The sequence below is a fragment of the Diorhabda sublineata genome, chromosome 4 (assembly GCF_026230105.1).
Source record: "Diorhabda sublineata isolate icDioSubl1.1 chromosome 4, icDioSubl1.1, whole genome shotgun sequence".
In the NCBI taxonomy this organism is placed as follows: Eukaryota; Metazoa; Arthropoda; class Insecta; order Coleoptera; family Chrysomelidae; genus Diorhabda; species Diorhabda sublineata.
The window spans coordinates 31,785,295-31,808,593 of record NC_079477.1 but is presented as its reverse complement, the minus strand read 5'-3'; the positions used below and the strand labels follow the sequence as shown (position 1 = coordinate 31,808,593).

The window sequence follows — 23,299 nt, the reverse complement described above, 5'->3', positions numbered from 1 at the left end:
AATCTGTTAACCATATATTAAGTTATAAAATATGTCTCTAATTTTATCCTCCATTAACGTATCGTCTCGGATTACCTAGTTTCTGTCTTATATTAATGTGAATGTTAAGAATCATAAATCTACCTATTAAACTTCTACTTACTATTCGTATTCGTTACGATTTATTGTAGACTGACCGTCCTCAACGTCTTACTTAATTGGTTCTATATATTCCTTAGACACTTGAAGTTCCATTAACTTATCAAATTACTTACCCTTTTATTTGTCGTGACGACCATAAATATAATTAATTATAGCTTTTATATACAATAAGTTTAGTATTTAAGAGAGAATAAAGACGCATAGAGTGTTCTATATAGTCTAAACATCCAAATGAAACCACTTTATTTATTTATATTTTCTGTTTATATATAGTTTTTCAAAGTTGTGATTTAAGTTATTCATCTCATGTAATTCTTTTTCATTCCGGCAATAAAGATTTTATCCGCTAGAAATATCTACCAATCCTGTGCTAATTACGACGAAAACAACCAAAGCTCCATAGAGAGAAATATTTCTGTATCAAAGTCATCCCAAATAAAACCAAATCCCACATTAAGTATCTCGTATCCAGCTGAAACTAAGTCTATCACGTTCTACACACATTTTCGAATCTTTTTTCAATTTTACAAGCCCATTGGCTGGATTAAATAACTCATCAATATTAGTGCAATTTTTGATTCGATAAATGGTGTTCAATAATTCCTTGATCTAATTTCCAGATTATCAGTATTTATTGTCCTCATTATACATTTTCTTGAAATATCGGTTCACTCCAGAATTTAACTAATATTCCCAATAATCAATTTTTCAATCTAAGAATAGAATAAGTGAGTACTGAAAGTAATTGTATATAACATGTCATAAAGTAATCATCATTAATCTTATAAATATTATGAAAAGTCTAGTGAACTTTTTATTTATGTGCTATAAAATTTGTCAGATAACGACATTTTATCTTTGAAAAAATTAGATTTGCGAGTGTAGTTATATGTTTAGAAAGCACGCAGATAAATACAATTCGCTGGAATTTCATATAGGTAGCAGCTTTATTTTGAAATCTGCAAAACGTACTGAATTGGAAAATAAGATTTCTCAAGATACAAGAAAATATTCTGCTTCTTTGTATCTTGTGAATTGCTTACCTGTGTTTGAAATTGACTCGAGTAGATCCTCATTTCTCCGAAAAGCAAAATATAAAACAGTTGTTATTATGAAGCTTATATATTCCAAAATTACATTGACATATTTTGATGACCCTCTTCCACTTTAAGTACCCCAAACTGCATCCAAACCTTTTTCTCGAACTGTTCAATTATGAAATTCGTATTTTGTCTACTATTTTCCATTGATTTACTAAATATTATATTGCTTGCCATGCATCATATGCCCCAGGTAGTGCAGCTTTATATTTTCAACTGTAAGTCCATTCTGTTTTCCTCAATATACTTATACAATTTGTCCAACATTTTGTTCGTTTGAATATGAAATTTAGGCAATTACTATTTTATATAAAACGTATTTTGGATTCATTTTGTAAGAAATATGCATGCTTGTATCAGATCTATAATTATAGAGCATCCAGGTAATCAGTGATTTTTTAAGAAGTATAGGATTTGATTTTGAAAAAACCACAAAAAAATTTATGAAATCTTGATTGAAATCGATAGAACGATCAGTATAATTTAATGTTTAAAGATGATTTTAGGCAAATCTTGGCCGCGACTCCGCTTAAGTTTTTTTTTGGCACATTGCCTTCAATACATCGGCCAGTATTTCACGAATAAAAGCTTCAATATTGGCTTCCAGTGCGTCAATAAATGCTGGTTTATCCCTCTAGACATTAGCCTTAACATGGCTACACAAGAAATAGCCCAAAAGCGTTAAATCACGCGATTTAGTCGGCCAATTGACGGGCCTCAAACGTGAGATGAATTATTCACAGAAGGCAGTTCTTAATTCGGCTATTGTTTCCCGTGCCGTGTGGAATGTGGCACCGTCTTGTTGAAACCACATGTCAGGAATCTCCAATTCCATTTTGGACAAAAAAATCGTCAATCCTCACGCGGTAGCGCTCGCTAATCACAGTAACGTTCCGGCCGCTTTTGAAGAAGTACAGCCCGATGATGCCACCGGCTCATAATCCACACCAAACAGTGACTTTTTTGGGATGAATTGGTAGCTCTTGCAATGCTTCTGACTGGTCTTCACTCCAGATGCGGCAATTTTGTTTGTTGGCGTATCCATTCGACCAGAAATGAGCTTCGTCGCTGAACACAATTTTTCGATAAAAAAGTGGATCTCTCCCAACTTTGCTAGCTACCATTCACCAAATGTTAGACCAAACTGAACAAGTTTGACAATGACACGATTCACGCGTGATCTGTCAAAAACAGTGTTGTTAAAAAGATACCAGCAAAAAAATCACTCGTTAGTTATTATTGTGATCTTCAGATTTCCTTAAATTGGAAATGACATCGACGCTGGATCCATTTGTTCTTTGCTAAGTGGCTTCACTTTCACAATGGGTTTTTTGTATCCATTTTGGCCATTAAGTTTTTGGAATTTTTTGGAACCGTTGGTGATATTCATACAAACCACACTGTGTACACTACCACTACAATAACAATATGTCTCTTTAATTCTATGCTTATCATTTTTTGTTTAGGTGCCATTACTGCAGTCTTTTTTATATTTATTCTCATACCAAACTGCTTTGTGTGTTGTTTCAAATGTCGAAGGACTTTAACATCAGAATAAGCTTCTTCAGATATTTCACGATTTGCAGCTTTTTGTTTCCAACGCACACATTCTTTAAATTGGATGAGCAGATATTTATTATATCATCTAAAAAACGTGTTGAAAAGTAATGGACTCAATCCCCTACATTGTCTCATTCATTCATATTCATTCATATCAATAAATTCACATAATGCATCTTCATCTATAATTTGTTTGATGGAATCCACTGTGTGCATCATTTAGTGTATTATCTACCTAAACTTTTATCGACGTTATTTCTCTTTGGTTGTTTGAATGCTTGTTATTTCTTAACTTATAAATGGGTGGTAACAATGTTACTTTCCTGTATTTTGGTATCTTTACAGTATTACAAGCTATGTAACATATTTTTGTGAATAGATCTATACCACTCTTTTCAAGAGCTTTCAACATTTCAGGTGTTACTTTGTCGCAACCCGCAGCTTTTTCATTTTTTAACCATTTGATAGCTTCTATAACTTCTTCACTCATTATATTTTCTTTACTTAGAACGTGGTCTCCTTTTTTATTCATTTATCAGTTTCTTTATTAAGGTCATTATTATCTTCTGTCCCTATCAGTAGTTGCATAAATTATGACTTCACTATTTTTATTATTTTTCCTTCTGTTAAAATTCTACCATATTCGTCCTTTATATATATTTCATAGTGTTTTATATTGTAGAAACATCTTCTATGAAAAGTGATCTATCACAAGTACAAACTATACTCACAGGCAATCAAATGATTCAGTGGGTAATAAAGGTTGATGTTTTTTTTTCAAAATTGCAAAAAACTCTTAATATATATCAGATATCACGAATCACTCGAACAGCAATGAACTAAATTTCCACAAATTTCTCTTTTACAGATATTTGGATGAAATACCATCTAGAAGTTTGAGTTTTCCCCGTTCTAGGACAAGTAGATACTTGAAACATGACGAAAAAGAAAGAAAAATCAGTCGAACGTCTACAATTTCCAACCATAATCCTCAAAACCACATCCCGCCTCTCAGGGGTTATTCATTAGATAGAAAGAAGTCAGTGAAAGAAACTGCAATCGAACTTGATCCTATGTTGTTGGATAATACTCCTATTCTGTTTAATAAGTATGTCGTAGGTAAAGACGGTGGGTTTACCAGGACGATACCAGGTAAAGGTAAAATACCCTGGATTGTTTTTTTACTAACAACACCAGAACCTCCTATTATATTAATAATTTCCAGATTTGTAACAATTTCTTCTCATCAGATTTTATTTTTTATTTGAGAATCAAACAAAATTAACGGAAGCTGCATGTAGTGGACAACTATTAATTATCGTAAGTAGCATTTGACTTGACCATAGAAGAAAACTATGCTGGTCATGAAAAAAATTGTCTTAGACAATTAAAAAATCAGCTAACATGCGTGTTTTTTTTGAATATGATTTACTATTAATACCCACCTAATTTTATCTATAATTATCTCAATCTTTAGATTATTATTATCATCATTTTATTCAATTGAGTATTTTATAACAGATTGTTCAAGTAAACGCGTCGAACAACGGCTTCTGATTATCATTTATTATTCAAAACATGTTTGGTTTTTGCTGTTTTATTCTTTTTTTAGCTTATAATAAAGGTAGATACGAGACATGATCAAAAATCCGGTATTTATTGAAACCGAATAACAATCTTGTTAAAAGTATTGCTTCGACTAGCAATACACTCCTTCCAGTATTCACGGATACTTTGTTTCTATCATCTACTCTGTCATAGACCTTCAGATGGTCAAGAATGATGTCAAAAATTTTTTCTTCAGCATATTTCTATTCAAAAGAGGAACAGTATAGACTGACAGTAGAAAACCGTTATTCCATCTTCTTGGCATATCGTTTACAATTGTACTTTATGCAATTAATGATGTTGATTAGGGCAATGGCAGAATCGTCAATTCCTTTGATCTTTTTTTCAACTTGAAGGAAGTTAGTGGTAATGTAATAACATCCATGTTTCATAACAATTATGACAACATGATTACAGTAAAATTATCATAGTTTAAATACATATCGATATGAGACATTTAGTTGTGTGAGTAAATGCTGCACACAAAAATTCTTTCATCCAGAAATGAGATATTTCATTTTCATTATTTGGTGAAGATTTGAGAAATGGAACAAGTTGTGGGTAGAGCTCGATGTAGAATGTTCTTATTATAAAAGCCGAGTGAACTACTGTACTAACTTTCTTAATGTAAAATGAAGCTGTGGTATACTAGTGTCTACAAAATACTAAATTTATGGATTCAATATTTGTAAGCAGCTTTTCATTCGAATAGATCAAGAATCGATTGTATTCAGAAGACTGACTAATCTAGAACTGCAAAAAATAATGTCATATCAGCTGCAAAATGATATGAGAACAGCTCCTAATTATAGAAGGGGCTAAATGGGTGAAAGTTTAAGCGAGTTGATATTTTTTTGGTTGGAAATAAAATAATGAAAAAATTGAAGGAAAAATTCTATTAGGAATAGATAACTGGTGTACAAAAGAATCCTCAGGAAGTGGTTTTCGGTCTCAGTTAAAGTATATAAATTACTGGGGTGAACAATTGACATTAAATTGGGCGCCTTCAGCATTTTAAGGAAAAACGTGAAAAGTAAATAAAAAAAGCTGGAAACCACTTGCGCACAAACTAAAACTATCTCCGAACACGATTGTCCAAATTAATATTTATATAAAAAAGTTTCAGCAACAAATAAAATTATTCAAAAAATTATAAATTCGCATTAACTGCGTATCCAAAAAAACACAACGAATAAAGAGCAATTTGTATCATGCCATTGGGCTTGTTACGTTTTTTTTTTTTCAAACGTTTGGAATATTCACTTCGAGTTTATTTATTCTGACTTTCGAGCATTTGAAGAAATTAATTTGTTACCGACCTCCCTCTCCATTAGAGAAATTCAATAAAGCCTGAAATGGATTTGAAGTCTTTCTCTATCTATCTACACTTAAAGTAAAAGTAAATTTTAATAAATTTGTGGTGATTTTATTTTTTATATTCACAAGTCACAAGACTGTGACTTATCCATGGAAATACGGGAGTTGCAGCCCTCAACTGGATTCCCAGATGATGGAGTTGTATTTGTTGGTGTGTTGTAGTACACCGGTTGAGTCCTTTATTGAATTTCCAACCTGGCAGCTGTAAAACTACGGGAAAAAAATAAAATGAAGAAGGAAAGGGAAACACAGATGGAAATTACTCAAAAAAGAGAGAGTAACTCAAACAGATTTGAATAATAAGAGGTTTATGCCCTAACATATAAAAAATAGGAATCTGTTCTATTTTATTCGTTGTGGTCCCCAAATAAATAGAAAATTCACACCATTATATAAAATTTGTTTGAAACATAATGAAATTAATAGACATAACAGGAATTTGTTAAACACTATAATAAAAAAGCAAAGTTAGAAATATTCTAAAACTTACCAGCCAATATGATGAATAATATCATCATAAATCAACCAAAATTCACTTTGATTCAAACACTTGAGTGTAGATAGGTAAAGGACGATTTCAAATACATTCCGAGGTTTTAGTGAGTTTTTCCGAATGGAATGGAAAGCTGATAACGAACTAATGTCCTACAATACGTTAACAAAGGAATATTCAAAATGTTTGAAGGAAAACAAGCCGAATAACAAGTTATAAAATCTATATAAAATTTTCAAAGAAGATTTTTAAAATACACGTGGCAATAAATAAAAAATGAGATATATTTGTAAATATATAAATATTTAGGAAAAAGATGAAATAATTTATGGGCTTGGCACCAATAATTATTAGATTACATGAGAAACAAATAAATTTGTATGGATATGAAAAGACCTAGCAAACAATGAGTTGACCAAAGCACTTCAAAATATATTATATGATATTTATTCACGTATCACATTTATGTAACAAGACTTGACTACAACTAATACGGTACGTTTTCAAATTAAGATGATGACGATATTTTTGACACTATCACTCTTTGTCGCCATACAACCTACTGATCTAGTGACTGAAGTGACTGTAAGTTTTATTATAGGTATCACACCTAGACAAACTGAAATTGACAGGAGATTCGCTACTCTATCAACACCAAGAAGGTGCAAAAGCAGGCCGAGATCAAGAAATTTTTTGGAACCTCCCGGAATACCTTCTTCAAGTGACGAGGAAGATTTGGATTCTATCAAAGATGATCGTACTCTCTCAAGACCTAGAAAACCTACACCTTCAAGAAGAGGGAGATCGCGTTCTCCAAATAGTAAGTGAATATTTAGCATACTCAAGCTGTAACGTTATTCATATCAATTTTTATCGGAGATATTCATTATATTTTACTTTGGAAAAAGTTTAAATACTTAAATATTAATAGGAACAGGCCGGGTGGAATAAGATGAATTTTTTATTATTTGAAAGAAAAATAATCGAGCTGATGTTCAAAATTCGTTAATACAATATTCGGAAACATGATATTTAGAAAATAGGCTTTAAAAATAAGTCATTCAGCGCTTTAAAATGTTCTGTTCTCATTGATTTAAGTCATATGTTAATTATCATTAACAGAAATTGTTAATATTTTTAACAATGAAGCTTTATTTACAACTAAGAGCTTTGATGAAAGTTGCATAATTCAAGTCGTTTCCCCTCGGATTGAAAATCCTAACCATATACAAATATTATCTGATCTAATGAGACTTTCTTTTAGAAACACAGTTTTCCTTCGAATGATCAAATATATTTTATTTTCAGCAACTGTAAAGAGTCCCAGTCCAAGAATGATGACTCCATTAGGTTACGGTCTACGAACCCGTAATGTAGAAGAAGATACAGATGATGATTACTATTATAGTGATGATCCTTACGACAGCGGTAAACCAAGGATTCGACCAGTTCCTATATGGTTATGTGTATTCTTAGTTGTTAGTTATATTTTAGCGGGAGCGTATCTATTTATGACGTGGGAAGAATGGGAATACCTAGACGCTGCCTATTTCTGTTTCATTACCTTAACTACTATCGGATTCGGTGATTTGGTACCCGCTAAAGAAGTGAGCAGAAGCGATAAAGCTACTATAAGTATAGCGCTCTGTTCTTTGTATTTGTTGTTTGGAATTTCGTTACTAGCCATGAGCTTCAATTTGGTTCAAGAAGAAGTGATAGCAAATGTTAAGAGTGTTGCCAAAAAATTGGGAATCATTAAAAGCGATTCTGATGACGAAGACGACGATTAAAATGAAATATGTTTCTTAATTTTAAATAAAAAATAATGAATAGTGTTTGGTATTTTTTCCCAAATAGATTTTAAAAAAATTCACTGTAGTACTCAACGCGTTCTATGAAAACAAAAAAGCATTGATTGAAAATCGCGCACCCAAGATTAAAAATTTGATTATAACAAATATTTATATGCGTAGTAATCAAATATTTACTTCGAAATTTGAATTTTTGTTATTATTTTTATAATACATTTTTTGAAAACATCAGTGCTCACGTCTCTGAAGCAAATGTCTCTCGTGTTCTAGTTTAAATATTGTATGTCCTTTCTTAATATGGATTCTTCGCTAACACGAACATTACACCGGGTACTCAGTTAAAAGAATAGAGATGAGAGAATACGGAAAAGGATAACTAAGTGAAGAAGTAACTAAACTAGAGAACCTATATTACCCTACAGTACCAGTATGAATAGATCGTCATGGAAAGAGGATTTCTGCGGAAAATTCAATTCTGTCTTTTTAAGAAGCTTTGTATATATTTGCTAGCACAGGTTAGATAAGACCCTTTCATTTACTACCTTAGAGCTCTGATATAAGTAATCAAAGAATGAAAAATTTTATAATTCCTCAATTGGTAACACATGAATGGCATTCTACAAATTATTATGTAACAATTCTGAAAAGTTGAAATTTTCTTAAGAAATGGACGGATCAATAATTTTTTCCTATAATACTATACATTATAGTTATAGAGAAGCCCACCAGGGTAGCGATTTATTAGTATTTACAAAACTGAACCAAGAAAAGTTACCTAGAATTAAACTAGATAATAATACACACAAAAAATACAGATACCAACTGTATTGAGGAATGTAACAGGTAGAATACTAAGTGGCTCCAAAGATGAGAAACAAAGTAAATGGCTTGGAAATTTTTACAATTTTGTCTAATTAAACCCGGAACTTCATATTGTTTTATCAAATTTTCTGTTATGTTAATTTAATTATTAATGTTGAGGGTTGATCGTTCATTTCTGTAAAGGGTTCGAGTGGAGTTGACGATTTTATTAGCAACGTGAATTCTATTTTTAATAGACCCTTCGACGTATCTTTCTGCCCCGGAACTGGATTCCAATCCTCCATGGCGCTTTAAGGTTAATATGTTCCCTCCTGCATTTACTAAAAATGTTGCCGAAGAACGTCTGAAGCCGTGACCTGGGTATAGATGTGGGTTTTTTAATTTTAAAAAAATTGCAATTGTCTTGGAAATTCTACCGAATTTGTGAATGCCAACTACCTGTCTAGTAGATTTTCCGTAATTTAAAAAGAAATGTTTTCCTGGTAAATCAATCGGTCGAAGAGCCGCATATTTTTTATATATCTCATAAAATTATCCCGTTACAGAGAACGTTCTTGGCTTTTTTGTTTTATTTAAACCAGTTTGTTAAATTTAAATCATCTAAATTATCGATTCTTAACTTCCACAGCTCCCCTCTACTACACGCCCCTGCTACGCCTATAGCTACCGCTGTCTGCAAATAAAACAACCAGAATTAAAATTTTACTAAAAAAATTCTTGCTACCCGAGAGTTTTGAAATCGGGACTACTGATTGTTTAAAGTACAAATATCTATATACCATAATTTGGAATAGAATTTTTAATCATTATTCAATTTTTTTTTATCTACTGAAGAACCCACTATTTATAAAAAATCATGTTAATTCAAGGGAAAAATAAAATTAAATTCTAAAAGTCTAAATGGGGGTCTAGAAGTAAATTTTAGTAAAACGGAATGTATGTGTATTGGAGGAGAACAACAAAATTTAATACTTGAAGAAACACAACAAAAAATAAGTCAATGTACAAAATACAAATACCTAGGCATGATCATCACTAATGATGGAAGATTAGATGAAGCAATAGCACAAAGAAATAACCAAGGAAGACAAGCAATAAGACAACTAAATAGTGTATTGCGGGACAAACAAATATCCAAGGAAAACAAACATCGAATATACAATAGCATAATAAAAAGTATAACAACATATAGTAGCGAAGTCTGGCCTCTAAAAGAAAAAACAGTCAAAATGCTTGAAGCCACAGAAATGGATTATTGGAGAAGCGCGGCAGGAATATCAAGACTGGAAAAAATAAGAAACGACAGAATCAGGGAGATCATGAAGGTGCAACACACGATTACGGAAGACATTAGGGTGAATCAGTTAAGATGGTACGGACATGTCCAAAGAATGCCTGAAGACCGCATACCCAAACAAATTTTAAATTGGGCACCACAAGGAAGAAGAAAGAGAGGAAGACCAAGATTAAGTTGGAGAGAAGGTATCGAGAAGGATATTCGAGAGAGAGGATTGGAAGAAGATCTTTGGGAAGATCGAGAAAAATGGAAACTGGGAATCGGAAGACGGCGAAGAACGTTTTAACCCGATTAATAAAAAAAAGTCACGTCTAAATAAATTTACCTTTATTAGTAGTAGATATTCCTTGTTTGGGACTCGTTTAAAAATCTCTGCAATTGGTCTAGTGTCAATATGTTTGTTTTTTTGGGGACGTAATTGTCGGACTTTCTTTTCAAAATGAACGTGATTTCTGATACGTGGATATATCAATGTTTTTTTTATACTGACAGTACTTCGCAACAATGAATTGTGACCAACGTGTAGACGCCATTAAGGTTTCCGACAACTCATCAAAGTATACCAAAAGTACAGTTTCCGAAAAAGATTTTATTTTTGTATTTCTTCTCCAATCCATAAATTTCTCGTATTCATATTTTTTTCTTGAAATTTCCGGAAACAAATCTAAAGTTTTGCTGCTTTGTTCGATATCTCTGGCGAAGTATCATTAAAATCGTCACTACTGTCAGTATCCATATTATTTATTATAAATGAGAACTACATTAAGAATTTAAAAAACTTCTATCATCTGACTGTTGTGTCAACTATTTAAAGTTGTAAGTTTTCGTCGGTTTTGTCTTAGAGACTTTATCAAAAACTTTATATTAGTGAAAGAGGAATAAAACTCTTTTCCTACAAGGTGCCTCACGATCTCCTTTCTTATTTAATATTTTCAAGAGGGTGCTTATAATTCAGAGGGGGTGGCTGGAGGGGGATAATATTTTCACACTGGAAATTGTCAATTTAAGAATAAAAATCAACCTGTTTCAGGTTTTCTTCACGCAGTATATAATAAAGCTAACATTGAATTTATCACATATAAATGGACCACATTGTATGAATGTAACTTTTGTTTAATAAACTAGTCTAAAAAAGGGCATCATTTTTTTTCTTATTGGTTCTGATATGAAAAACTGGACACCAATTTACCTATAGGGATTAAATGAACCTTTAAATTCCGGCAACAATTTATATGTTAGATTAGCGGCTCAATTCACTTTGAAACTCAAGTGGAAGGTATTTGGAAAACATATTATTATGTTAGACAGAATATCTTCTGCAAAAATGATTCTGTTCAATATGTGTCGCTATATCAGGTAGAGTGAAATCAGTAAATAATCAAAAAAGGGATTTTTTTATTAGTTTCTGAACTTTTCGCATGAATTGATTTTTATGCCAACTTTTTCATTAATGTATAAAGAGTTGACGTTCTTGAATTTCTCTTATTTATTTTTTATACATAAGCCCAAACATTTCGCAAATTACATTAGCCGATTTTATTATTTTCAAAAAAATCGAAACTGGTTAAATCTCTTTCTCATTTAAATGACCACCTCAACGGTACCTGGAACGTTACATTATTCACATTTCCTTTGGCAAGAGACATTTGTTGCTTTTCCTTCATCCAGTTATTGAATTCTCTCGGAGGAGACACGTTTTCCGATAATCCAGTACGTGGAAAGTAGGCTTTCAGCAGCTTTTGGGTAGGATTTTCCCATCAGTTCAGAGGCGGAGTAGATTGTTCCTCTACTGCTTTATCCTAGGATTTCTAAGATTATAGAATTTCGTAAATGTCAGATGATACTTTTCAAACTAATTGGATATATAATACGATGATAAATTGATCTTCACAAAATATAATATGATTAGAAGTAGAACGAGTTGTGAAAGTCTATATGACCGATGAATTTTCACTTAAATACATAATTACAATAAAAAATACTACAGTGGAGGTACTAGGAGTTGCAACAATCAATCCCAAAAATTTTGTAGCAAAAAGGGGTTCTATAATTCATGAATTCCTGATGGTAAGGAATCGAGCTGAATTGAAAGTTTATTTCATGGAATACAAAGTGGAAAAGACGACGAGAAACCGTGAATTTGATGGGCGCGATTGTTTGTCAAATGGATTCATCAAGTATTGGGGTGACAAATTTTATAGTAAAATGACAGGACAAGTACCTAGATTATGAAAGGAAGTATGACTATTTTTAAGTACTCTTCTGAGACTGTTAATGAGAAATAGCATAGATTTACAAGTGAAATGTCATTTAGGTAATCTAAGAAAAGAGCTGGCGGCCGTGGGGTAAGTAACTAATTTTCTAAAAATTTTAACAACCTCTCTATTTGGAGAGAGGAGATTACAGAAAACTAAGTTCACAATAAAAATTTTGATCACTTGCCGAAATGCATCGGTCCACTTCAGATGCCATTCATCATGTCTGTTGGATTGAAAAATTGCTGTATGCTTGGAAGATTCTCTTTCAAAATAATTTATAAACATCAAACCTATCATTGGATCGAAATGTCTCGGCCAGCAGATACATCGGTAAATGGAGAAGCTGTCTGAGTGATAAACAGACAAAGGCTCAAAGAATAAATTCTGACAACGGTAATAGTACGAAGTAATTGTTCTAAGCTTGCATCAGAGGTTACATAAGATTTTGCAAAGCAAAGAACGAAGAAAATACTGTCTGTTCTTCATATCAAAAACTCTTGCTCTCCATTACTTTCTGAGATATGTAACAACAGTGTTCAATACCTTCAAGATGAAAGCTTCGTAAAAAATTCAAATGCTGTTAATTGTACAGCGGCGAAAAAGGTTGAACTATTTGAAGATTATAACATGATAGTCATTAAGAATAAGAAGAAAAGCAAACATTTCCATTACACATTGTAGAATAAAACAAAAAACTCTTTTGTACATTCAAACAGGAGTTAAAAACAGAAATTTTCAAAAATTAGAACGTTTATTATGACTTGTTATCAGTTTTATTTACTTTCAAATATTATGTATATTGAAATACTTGTAAATAAACCTTGAGCTACGTTTTTTAACTTGAATTTTTTGTTAAGCATCCTTTTCTCTATCAAATAAGATGCTGATAATTCATAATATGGGCCTAGACCACCTTAATATACCTTTACTCAATATTATTTTCTTTTGGTGTTACTACCGTCCATAAATTTCAATTCTATTCGATTATCTTCAAAAATTTTTCATTCTTCCTCATACCTATCATTTATATGTTTAGTAAGGTTTATTTTTGGAACTAATCAATTTTTTAGAAATAGAATCTATAAAAAATCCTCCAGGAATTATTTTTTTGTCGCCAGAATCTAAATCTTTCAAAAAATACAGAATATATAATTATAACTGTATACAGTAACACTTTGTTTCTATTTTACAATGTTTTTAAAAGTGATCATAACTTCAGATTTAAACGGTCAATAAAGAAAAAACAATTAGAAACTATGAGCCTTCATTTATTATATTCTTATTCTTCAAAACTTCTAGTAATTACTATTATCCAATGGACTTCGATATATTCCTAATATTCTATAGTAAGGTATTTTTGAAAAATATCAATATCCAAAAGAGGTACACCCATGCAAGTATTTCGAATCGGATTTGAAATGGATCCAAGCGTCGCAGGTGTTTTAACCTAAGCACTTGAATTTTTATTCAGACTGTGAAAAATCTAATAGCCACCGAAAGGCATGATCGTGTTAGCTATAGCTGTGTTCTTCTCTAAGATGGACTTTTGATGTTTGCAGTACGATTCGATTACAATCCAAAAGATTCTTTCGTATAATCTTTCGGTTTGGTTTGGCTTGGTAGTTAGAATAAATGAGAATGAAGGTTGAATAGTTATGAACGTTTATAGTTTGAGACCGCAGTTGGCTATTGATAATTTGAAACAGTGGCTAATACTGGTCGACGTAGTGTATTGGTATTATACTAAATCTATCAATCAAGTCTGAGTTCAAACCACCAACCGTATAAGAGAATAGATTGACGGAATAATCAATTTTCAATGAAATAGTTATCATTCATTCAGTTGTTCAATGGGATTATACTCAGAACTGTATATTGTTTACTACTTTATTAGAATATCTAAGGTGTTCATTCTTAACTTAAAACCGGCGTATAGCATAACAATTTCTGATTGTATTGTTGTACAGATAACCTAGAGGAGCTCGGATACAAACTGATTTTTTTTCTAGAGAAATTTTGCCACAAACAACATATGAACCTTATCCAAAAGCTACTTGCTTTTCAAATTATCATTTCTAGCTTTGAAATACTCTTTTGTATCTATCGTTTTTATTAATATTAATTCCACACATCCAAAAACACTAACCGTCTCCGTTGTTGTGCTGTCCAGTAAGCGTGCGGACGAGTAAATTGTCGTGGGCTAATCTTAAACAGATAACGGATTTCAAAGATGTAATCCACTATTTGCATGTGAACATGTACAGTCAAATGTCGATTTTATAAACTTCAACGAAACATGAAGCGATCATCTCGTTATGATGCCATCTAAAACTTATCGTTTATAGAAGCTTTCAGTCTCCAAGTTGCCAGTTGCCTTAATGTTGGTCGACTCATACCATTTTGACCAGTGCTACAATCCAAGCGTACTCAGTGTGTTCAGCAAACATCTTCACTAACTGATTTCAAGTTGACAATTAATAAGTGGATAGAAATAATCAATTTTTGTGTGTGTGAGTGGATGACGTGAAAATAATACTGTGACAAAAAAATTTCAAATTACGAAATCAGAACTTGACTCTAAGTATATTTTCCAATTTCACATTCGAATATTATGAATTTTTTATGGATTATTACCTATGTCCATGTGGAGTGTTGGAAGGAATGAATAATTTTGCATTACTACTTGAAGGCCAGGGGGGGCCCTCATGCCCAATGGTTAACAATTCGTAACTTTTACTGGGACAGTAGACCTTGAATATTTATTATGGTTTTTATGTTCTCATTTGATAAGTTGTAGGCTAACCAACGAAAATTTAGGATAATTTTCTTCATAATGTCTCTTTATGGCGAACGGTTTCCTTGGCATGTACAACGATATAAAAATCTACATATCCCCTGAAACATAAATTTCAACGGGTTAATCAAGGAATACCTTTTTGTTGAAAATCGATTGAAAAATCCATTTTTGGTATCTCTAGATAGTACAGGGTATTCATGGCCTTCACGTAGTAGTGCAGAGTCACATACGAAATCATCCATCAAAAATAAATAATGTGCGAATGTATAATTCAGCAAATATACTCAAACATAAGTCCTATATCTCAGAAACGAGGGGTTGTATGAAAATTGTCATATGTCACTGCGTTATTATCATCTATCAACTTTTTTTTGCATCAAGTCCTGGAACTCCCTGTATAATGAGTTTGAGTAGAAGAGAAGTATTAAAAAAATAATGGAAATAAGTAATTGAGCAAATGAAACGAAATATAGAGGAAGCTCTAGAGAAAATAAAAGCTCTTGCCAGGGACGGAGAAAGGACACTCAGTTCCAAATCTTCTTTACACGTTATAGCCACTTGTGGGTCTTGGCCTCTTCAAGAATGTCATTCAAATTATTCTGTTTTGAGGTAGTTGACCGATTATGGGTCCATTCAATTGATTTCCATATTCTTACGCTATCTGTTGGTTTCCACACTTTGTAGTGTATCCCGGAATTAAGTTTCAATACTCGGTACCACAACACTTTTTATCGAATAGCAAGGTATAGGATCCCTTTAACATAGGTTAATGTCGATAGTCTCAACCTCACCAACAATCTTAATACTATGTCTCAAAAAAGCATGAGAACAGAAAATTATATATTGAACTAAAAGGATTGGGCCGATTTTTTCGCATGCAAGTTGATTTTGATGAATGTATAATTTGAAAACAGCTAAACGATATCGGAAATATGAAATTTATATTGAAATAGATCGAAAGATTGAAGAAAAAAATTAACTGTAGAGTGAAAAAAGAAGCGTAGGATGTTTTCCATATTATCATTAAATCTTTACAAATTTCTAGAGATGAAAAATTCAAAATGATTTATAACATGCATCCCACGCTTTTTGAGACGGAAATTAATTTCCATTTCACTCAGAAATTGGAAAACATTTCATTGCATTCAGTTTGGAAGGTGAAAATTGATTTAAATCAAAACCTTGTTAGGATTTTATTTTCATTTTGTTGGTATTTATTCCCACCAAAACATGTGCTCATCTTTTTTTGTTAATTATATCATAATATTCATTTTCAGTTCTTGGATTGAAATAAGAATGTCAAATAATGAGAAAGATGTGGAAGTTACATCTTACATTATGCCATCGCACAAATATAACTATAAGTTTCTCTGTCCTATCGTTTTAAAATTATGGACTTATGGACCCAACACATTTGAATTAAAAAAACAAGGCATAATATGAAAAACTCCAACTGAGAAAATGAAGACAACTTTCATAAGCACAGAAGCTGAGTTGCAGTCTATTAAAATAGGAAAATTAGACAAATATATCACAGCAAGAAGAAAAGCACAAGAAAATTATTTAAGACAATTAAAACATCATTTATGGGGAACAATGAAATACGAAAGGAGTGAAAATCTATGAAAAAGTAATTATATTCATACGGTATGGTCCCGAAACGAAGAAAACAACCGAAAAATATACAAACTATGGAAATGAGATTCCTCCGACAATTTGAGGTCAAAAAATTGATGAGACCACACAAAAAACCAAACATACAAAAAAATATAAGATACAAACCTGCAGAGCAGCACCGAAGAATATCAAGTTGCATGGACATGTGGAATGGATCAAATGATGAGTTAAGAAGATTATAAGAAGCCAGAATAATAAGAGCTAGAAGTAAAGGAGAACCTCAATAGACGAAATCAACAATGCTTCTGAGAATAATAAAGAGGAGAAACTAGTTGAGGTACAAGAGATTGAAAGAAATGAAAAGCATTTTGTAGAAAACTTCTACATGTCACCCCCTTGAGGGTAGAACCACACAATTATTGAGTAAGGGAGTAAATACAATAAGTAAATAGTCATATTTACAACTGCATACGCAACGAGTTAATTTTTTTTATAATTAATACATTATAGTAATTGAATTAATACGTTATACAACAAATATATGAAGATGAATACATATATAAATACGGTAGTTCGATCAATTTTTCTTTTGGCTTATTGTGATGAAATGAAGCACATTTGTTTGGTATTAAAACATGTCAGCAAATCAACATCCTATTAATTAGTTATCGTTTTTGCTTTTTTTAAAATTACCAATAAATATTATAACTTTCGAGTCCCAATGCAGTCTTTGGTTGAAAAAATGGTTTCACTTTTCTCAAAGTATTTTCATCGAATGAGTCCGTTATTTCTACTTTCTATTTTCATAATTTCTTATACTATGATATCGACCGAAAATTTTATTTGGATTACTTCTAAAGATATCTAAACGTTTGAATTAACAATTAACCACGCAGGGGTGAACAATTTAGAAGCACGTTAAGATTGTTGAAGCCTTTCATGAAAATGGTAAGCAAGTTTCAGCAAACTGGAGCTGTAGGACCTATGTATGTTCACCTAATTCATATTGCTACTGTTTGGGACATCATGGCAGAGGCAGAGATGAAGACTAAACTTCACTTCACTCACTCACTTCAAAGTTCAATTGATTTAATAGATGGACTCTACTGAAGATTTCAAGCGACATCTTCAAACGCCGAGAGGTTGTTTGAACAGACGTGAATTATGACTTTAGGAAGGAAATCATCATCAGCAATGGGGCACATTGTCACCTCAGTAGATTCTTTAATGAGGAATTGCTGTATTTGGAAAATGAGAATCCAAGAGTAATTACTGAGAAGTCGATGCATACACAGAGAGTTTGGTGCGGTTTAGGGGCTGGTATCACCATCATCGGAACTAAGGATATGGAATTGGACAATATGTGGTCCTAACAGCACGGTACCACATACCTAACAGAACAATAGCTCTTTGGTGTTAGAAGTTTGATAAATGTGTTCTGTTTCATCGTTATGAAGTATTATGTTCACCACGATCCCGTTGTTTTTTTATGTAGAGATAATTGAAAAATTACACAATAACATGGCACATTATTCATCCCCTAATTTCTCTCTTAAGCTATCTTGTGTGGGTTCACTAGATAGTCCAGCATAATTTAAGTACTACTACTAATATGTAAAATAGTACTGTATGCACTATAAAATTGCCATTGACAGCTACGAGTACATCTCTCTAATCGATCTTTTTCTAAAATTTTTTTTGAAATAAACATATTTTGCAAAATGATATTACATTGGTTTGCAGGATGGTCAGTTTTTTTAGTTTTATCAGGTGCTATTCAAGCGATATTTTTAAGTTGTGTTTTGTAATCTATTCAATATTCCAACGAAGTGGTTGAAGGAAGAGTACATTCGTAATGCAGAACACCTCTATAATCGAAAAACGAAGTTAAAATGTCTCCTATTTGACGTGCTTTACGATTTTGAATACTGTCACGTTATTTCTGAATCATCGCCATTCTATTACTTTGAATTCTTTGATTTGAGTTTTTTCAGTACAAAATGCGACAAACGTAGCAAATGCAGCATAATAATAGTCCGCTCAAATTATACATTTTCCAGTGAAATCTCCCTCACAGCCAAATACCAGTCAATTCCGATGTTCCGCATAGTTTTCCCGAAAAATCAGAAAAACTGATTTCCGAAATTTTTTCGCACCACTTAGCGGCGAAAATATGCGTTATTCAGAAAAAAGTTTCGGACAAAAGTTATCGGGAATTTCTTATTATACAACATTGCTATTCCCTATTTTCCCCGAAAAAACATAGTTGTCAGAAAATTGAAGGAATGAGTTTTGTAATCTTCTGCGCGCCCTCTAGCTCTACGACAAAATGTTCAATGGCAAAGTTGGAGAAAATTTAATTATCTACAATTTGTTTTGGTTAAGTTTTCCGTTGGGATGCATAGTTTTCTCACAACATAGTGAAATAAGCAAAAATAGTGATTTTTGGTATCTCCACCCCCCATTTTTGAGACTAAATCGGTTTCAGACGGCCAAAGTATATCAGAATTGACTGGTCTCGTTGATGTGGGGAATATTTCTGTGAAACAGCAACAGATTTTTCGTCTAATTTGAGTACATACACAAGGAGATACTAAAAATGATATATAAAAAGAAGAATAGGCCTGTCTCAAAACGCTTTAAGTATAAAATATGGTCTTCAACAAGTATCTCTGTTATATGGGGATAAAACATATGATAGAAAGTGGTTCCAAAAATTTCACCCGTTTATTAACAGGTTATGTGCAATTTTTTGGGTCAAATAGGATAGGTAATTAACACTTGTGGAACATGTGTGGAGATGAACTATCGAGAAATAACTGCAACAGATATATTTAACATGGGAAAAAGCTACAGAAATAGACAAAAACAAAAAAAAATTAAAGCCCTTGTCATAACACTCAAAATTGCGCTGTTCTCCATTGGTAGTTATGCGATGATAAATGAATGAAACAAGTATTTAATCGGTGATTGCGCACACCTACGACTTCATTTACTGGTACGCTCATACTCAAAAAAAGTGGTTAAATACTCTAGAATATCGAAAATTCAATTTTGAAATCACTGTATCGATTCATTCTACAAAATTAGACGTTCTTAAGCTCATGTAATCAATGATATAGAGAAAATAAGAAATATCTTTATTTATGTTAAAAATTGAGTACAAGACAAATAATTTATGGAGTTTCTCTTTATTTCAAGTGGATAATTCGATAGTTTGATTGAATGGTTTCTAATTGATTCAAGGATTCGTGGAAGCTTGAATAATAAACTTGGATTAACAATGCGAAGATGTTCACCACAATTGAAAAGGGTTGTATCGGTTTTCAATCGAAATAAGAGAACAGAAAAGCTTTATTAAGCTATACTGTATCATAATAATTGGATTTTCTAATAGGCTTCAAAGTTTTGATATAAATTCAGTCCTTATTTTTCTATTCATTGGTAAAAATGACATGTAAGGTCAATTTCAACCTAGGAGGGCCGCAATTTTTATTGTAATTTATTTTTACCTTTTTCCATGGACACTATTTTAAAAACTTTAAAATGGCGTGAGATGTTGAGTAATATATCATTTCCCAATTGTTTCCATTATATATGGAACCTATCATATTTTTAAAGAAAACTATCAATTGCAAATACGTACACCATAGTGTGAACGAGCTATTTTCTTTTTTAAAAAAGTCTGTTTTTCTAAATTAACAAATTTGATTTTAAAAAAAAAAAACAAAAATCTTAGCTTGAGACCTGAACTACCAAAAACTATTAATCAAAGAAATGATATATATAAAACAAGATAAATGTTCTATGAATGATAGACAAGATATAAAAAACCTCAGTCAAATTTACCCTAAATTGATTAATTGGTTTATTTCAAACTACCTGGTATAATATCGTTTTATTGAAATTTCGAGATAAATACTTTGATTCTAATAGTATGTTTTTAATAATGTCTTTGAGATATCTACTAATATGTTTATATCCATTCTAGAAATACATAACACTCTAACCCAAGAAATTATATATATATATATATATATATATATATATATATATATATATATATATATATAAATATGTATCTAAATGTTCTTGATTTTAGGTCTCTTCTGTTTTAAAATTAGTTTTTTTTATAGTTTTTAAAAGAAAGATAAATTTCGACATTTCGACTTGAATCTTTATAATTTAATTTATGTTTTTTGATATTTCATGGTTCGTTAATGCAGTCTATTTCCTAAATACTGAGCCTTTATATTATAAGAACTTTCAGATAAGTAGGTTGAGTTGACTAAGGTTATTGATGTGAGCATTATGGGCAATTATAATCTAACTCAATCTTTCACCGATCATTATCAATGAAAAAAGGATGAGAATTGGACATGGTACATAATCCACCTCGTCACTCAATAGTTTGTCATCTGTAACTAATATGTGAGAAGATAAACACGGATCTAAACACAACTGACTTCACTTTATTCTATTTCTTCGCAAAAATAAATATTTTCCTAAAAACACGTGGGATTCGACAGTTATTGCCAACCATTAATCTACTTGTTTGTGGAATTCACGAAAAAGTCTTATAACTTTCAATAATCGGAAAAATATATCAGTACAACTTCCATTTCATTTATTATTAATGTAGATGTGAATTCTCAGAAAAATATTATTGATCATTAGTTTCCATTATTTATTTTCTTCATAATAATATTGACATTGTGGATTGAGATAACGAGGCTTTGAATCGTATTTTTTATTTTGTTAGGGAAGAAAATATTTTTTCATCCGCTATGCAAAGTTAACGATTTATAACGTTGGTTTCTCTAATTTTTGTAAATTTGATAAGCGATATAACTACTCTCGAAATATTATCGTTATAGTATAAAGGAAGACGAACTGTCCAAGGTAATAAACTGCGCAAAAATCAGAGTAGATGATATTCAACCAGAAACACTTGAGCTGCTTGGACAAAATAAAATATAATATTATTCTTGAAAATTGCATTATTCGTCCAGATAGGTTGAGGTTCACTATTGTGATAATTCCAAAAAGCATAAATTAAAAAATGTAGTGATTTCCGAAAAATAAGCCTTCTGAGAGTCGTATTGAAAAAATTTCATGATTAATTGGAGTATATAAGAAACTTGATGCAAGATTTGAAAACAAACGATTTGAAATGGATTGAGGAAATCGTTAACGATGGAGTTAGTGATGGAAAATGATAACAGCACACGAAAAAGATTCTAAATTTCGATACATAACTGGTAATCCTTTCGAAAAGTTAATATAAATTTTGATACATAAATATTTCTATTTATAACTGTTAACCTTTCCATAAGGTGAATTCAGATGCATAAGTGTTAACGTTTACAGACGATCCTTCTCGATTCATAACTGTTAACTTTCCGAAAAAGTAAATTTAGAAACATAATTGTTGACGTTTTTAGACGGTCAACCTCATAATTATTAGTCTTTAGAGAAGGTAAATTTCCATACATTACTGCTAACCTTTCGAGGCGGTAATTTTCTATTTATAACTGTTAACATTTCTAGAAAATAAATTTCGATACATAACTGTTACTGTTTAGATACGGTTATTCTCAATTCATAACTGTTAACCCTCCCAAAGATAAATTTGGATACATAATTGTTAATGTTTCCAGACGGTCAATTTCGATTCATAACTGTTAACCTTTCGAGACGATCTTATTCATGAATAAGGGGGATGTTTCACTTGAATTTATCATAGCTCAAAGTCTGATAGTTATATGACATATATGCAACAAGACTATTCACAAGTTACTCTGGGAATAACGGTAGTAATTTTAAAGCAAAGGAAGTAGGCAGTTTAAGCTAGGAACACGGTACTCATATTTAATTTAATGTAAAATATTTGATACATAGATAACGTTAAATCACATATTCTTTGAATTAAAATTTACTCTCAAAAATAGCTGTAGAAATTTGATAAAACTTTGAGATATGATTGAAAACTTATTATTTTCCTTCATTTGTGATGGAACAAGCTGGAACGAAAGCTTAATTTATATATAATAAAGTTTCTTCTTTCTCTTCTTCTTTCTTCCAAAACAGGTCAATCGCCTGTTCCTTCTTCCATATTTTCCCTTATCCAGGCTCCAGGTTGTCACTCCATCTGTTTCGTTTTTAAGTAATCTTGAGAGGCTATATTTACCGTCTCGAAAATAGTTCGCTACAAAGAGTGGTAAGGTTGCAAAAGCAAAAGTTTTTTTATTATATACGCAAAGGAAATTAACCTAGACCATCTTCAAAGAGTTTCCAATGACTTCCAGCCTTAAAGTAAATTCAGTTCAGAATAAAACACAAATGGTGTCGGTTACAACTTGCTATGCCCTCTGTCTGAGTCTGAAGCGCAAGAAAGTAGGAAATATATAATTTCTGT

The 23,299-nt window shown here is 31.7% G+C and overlaps 1 protein-coding gene across 6 annotated transcripts in view; it reads left to right on the top strand.

Moving 5' to 3' along the window:
• Positions 1–8,113, top strand: part of LOC130443054 (uncharacterized) — a 61,860-nt gene extending 53,747 nt beyond the window's left edge. For 3 of the 6 annotated variants that reach the window (XM_056777501.1, XM_056777502.1, XM_056777499.1), the window contains 3 exons: positions 3,670–3,959; positions 6,881–7,099; positions 7,588–8,113. In XM_056777501.1, the coding sequence (XP_056633479.1) occupies positions 3,670–3,959; positions 6,881–7,099; positions 7,588–8,069 (991 nt within the window). In that variant the 3' untranslated portion in view covers positions 8,070–8,113. The remainder of the gene's footprint in view (positions 1–3,669; positions 3,960–6,880; positions 7,100–7,587) is intronic. The other 3 variants (XM_056777504.1, XM_056777503.1, XM_056777500.1) reach the window with 2 other exon arrangements.
• Positions 8,114–23,299: the final 15,186 nt, after the last annotated feature.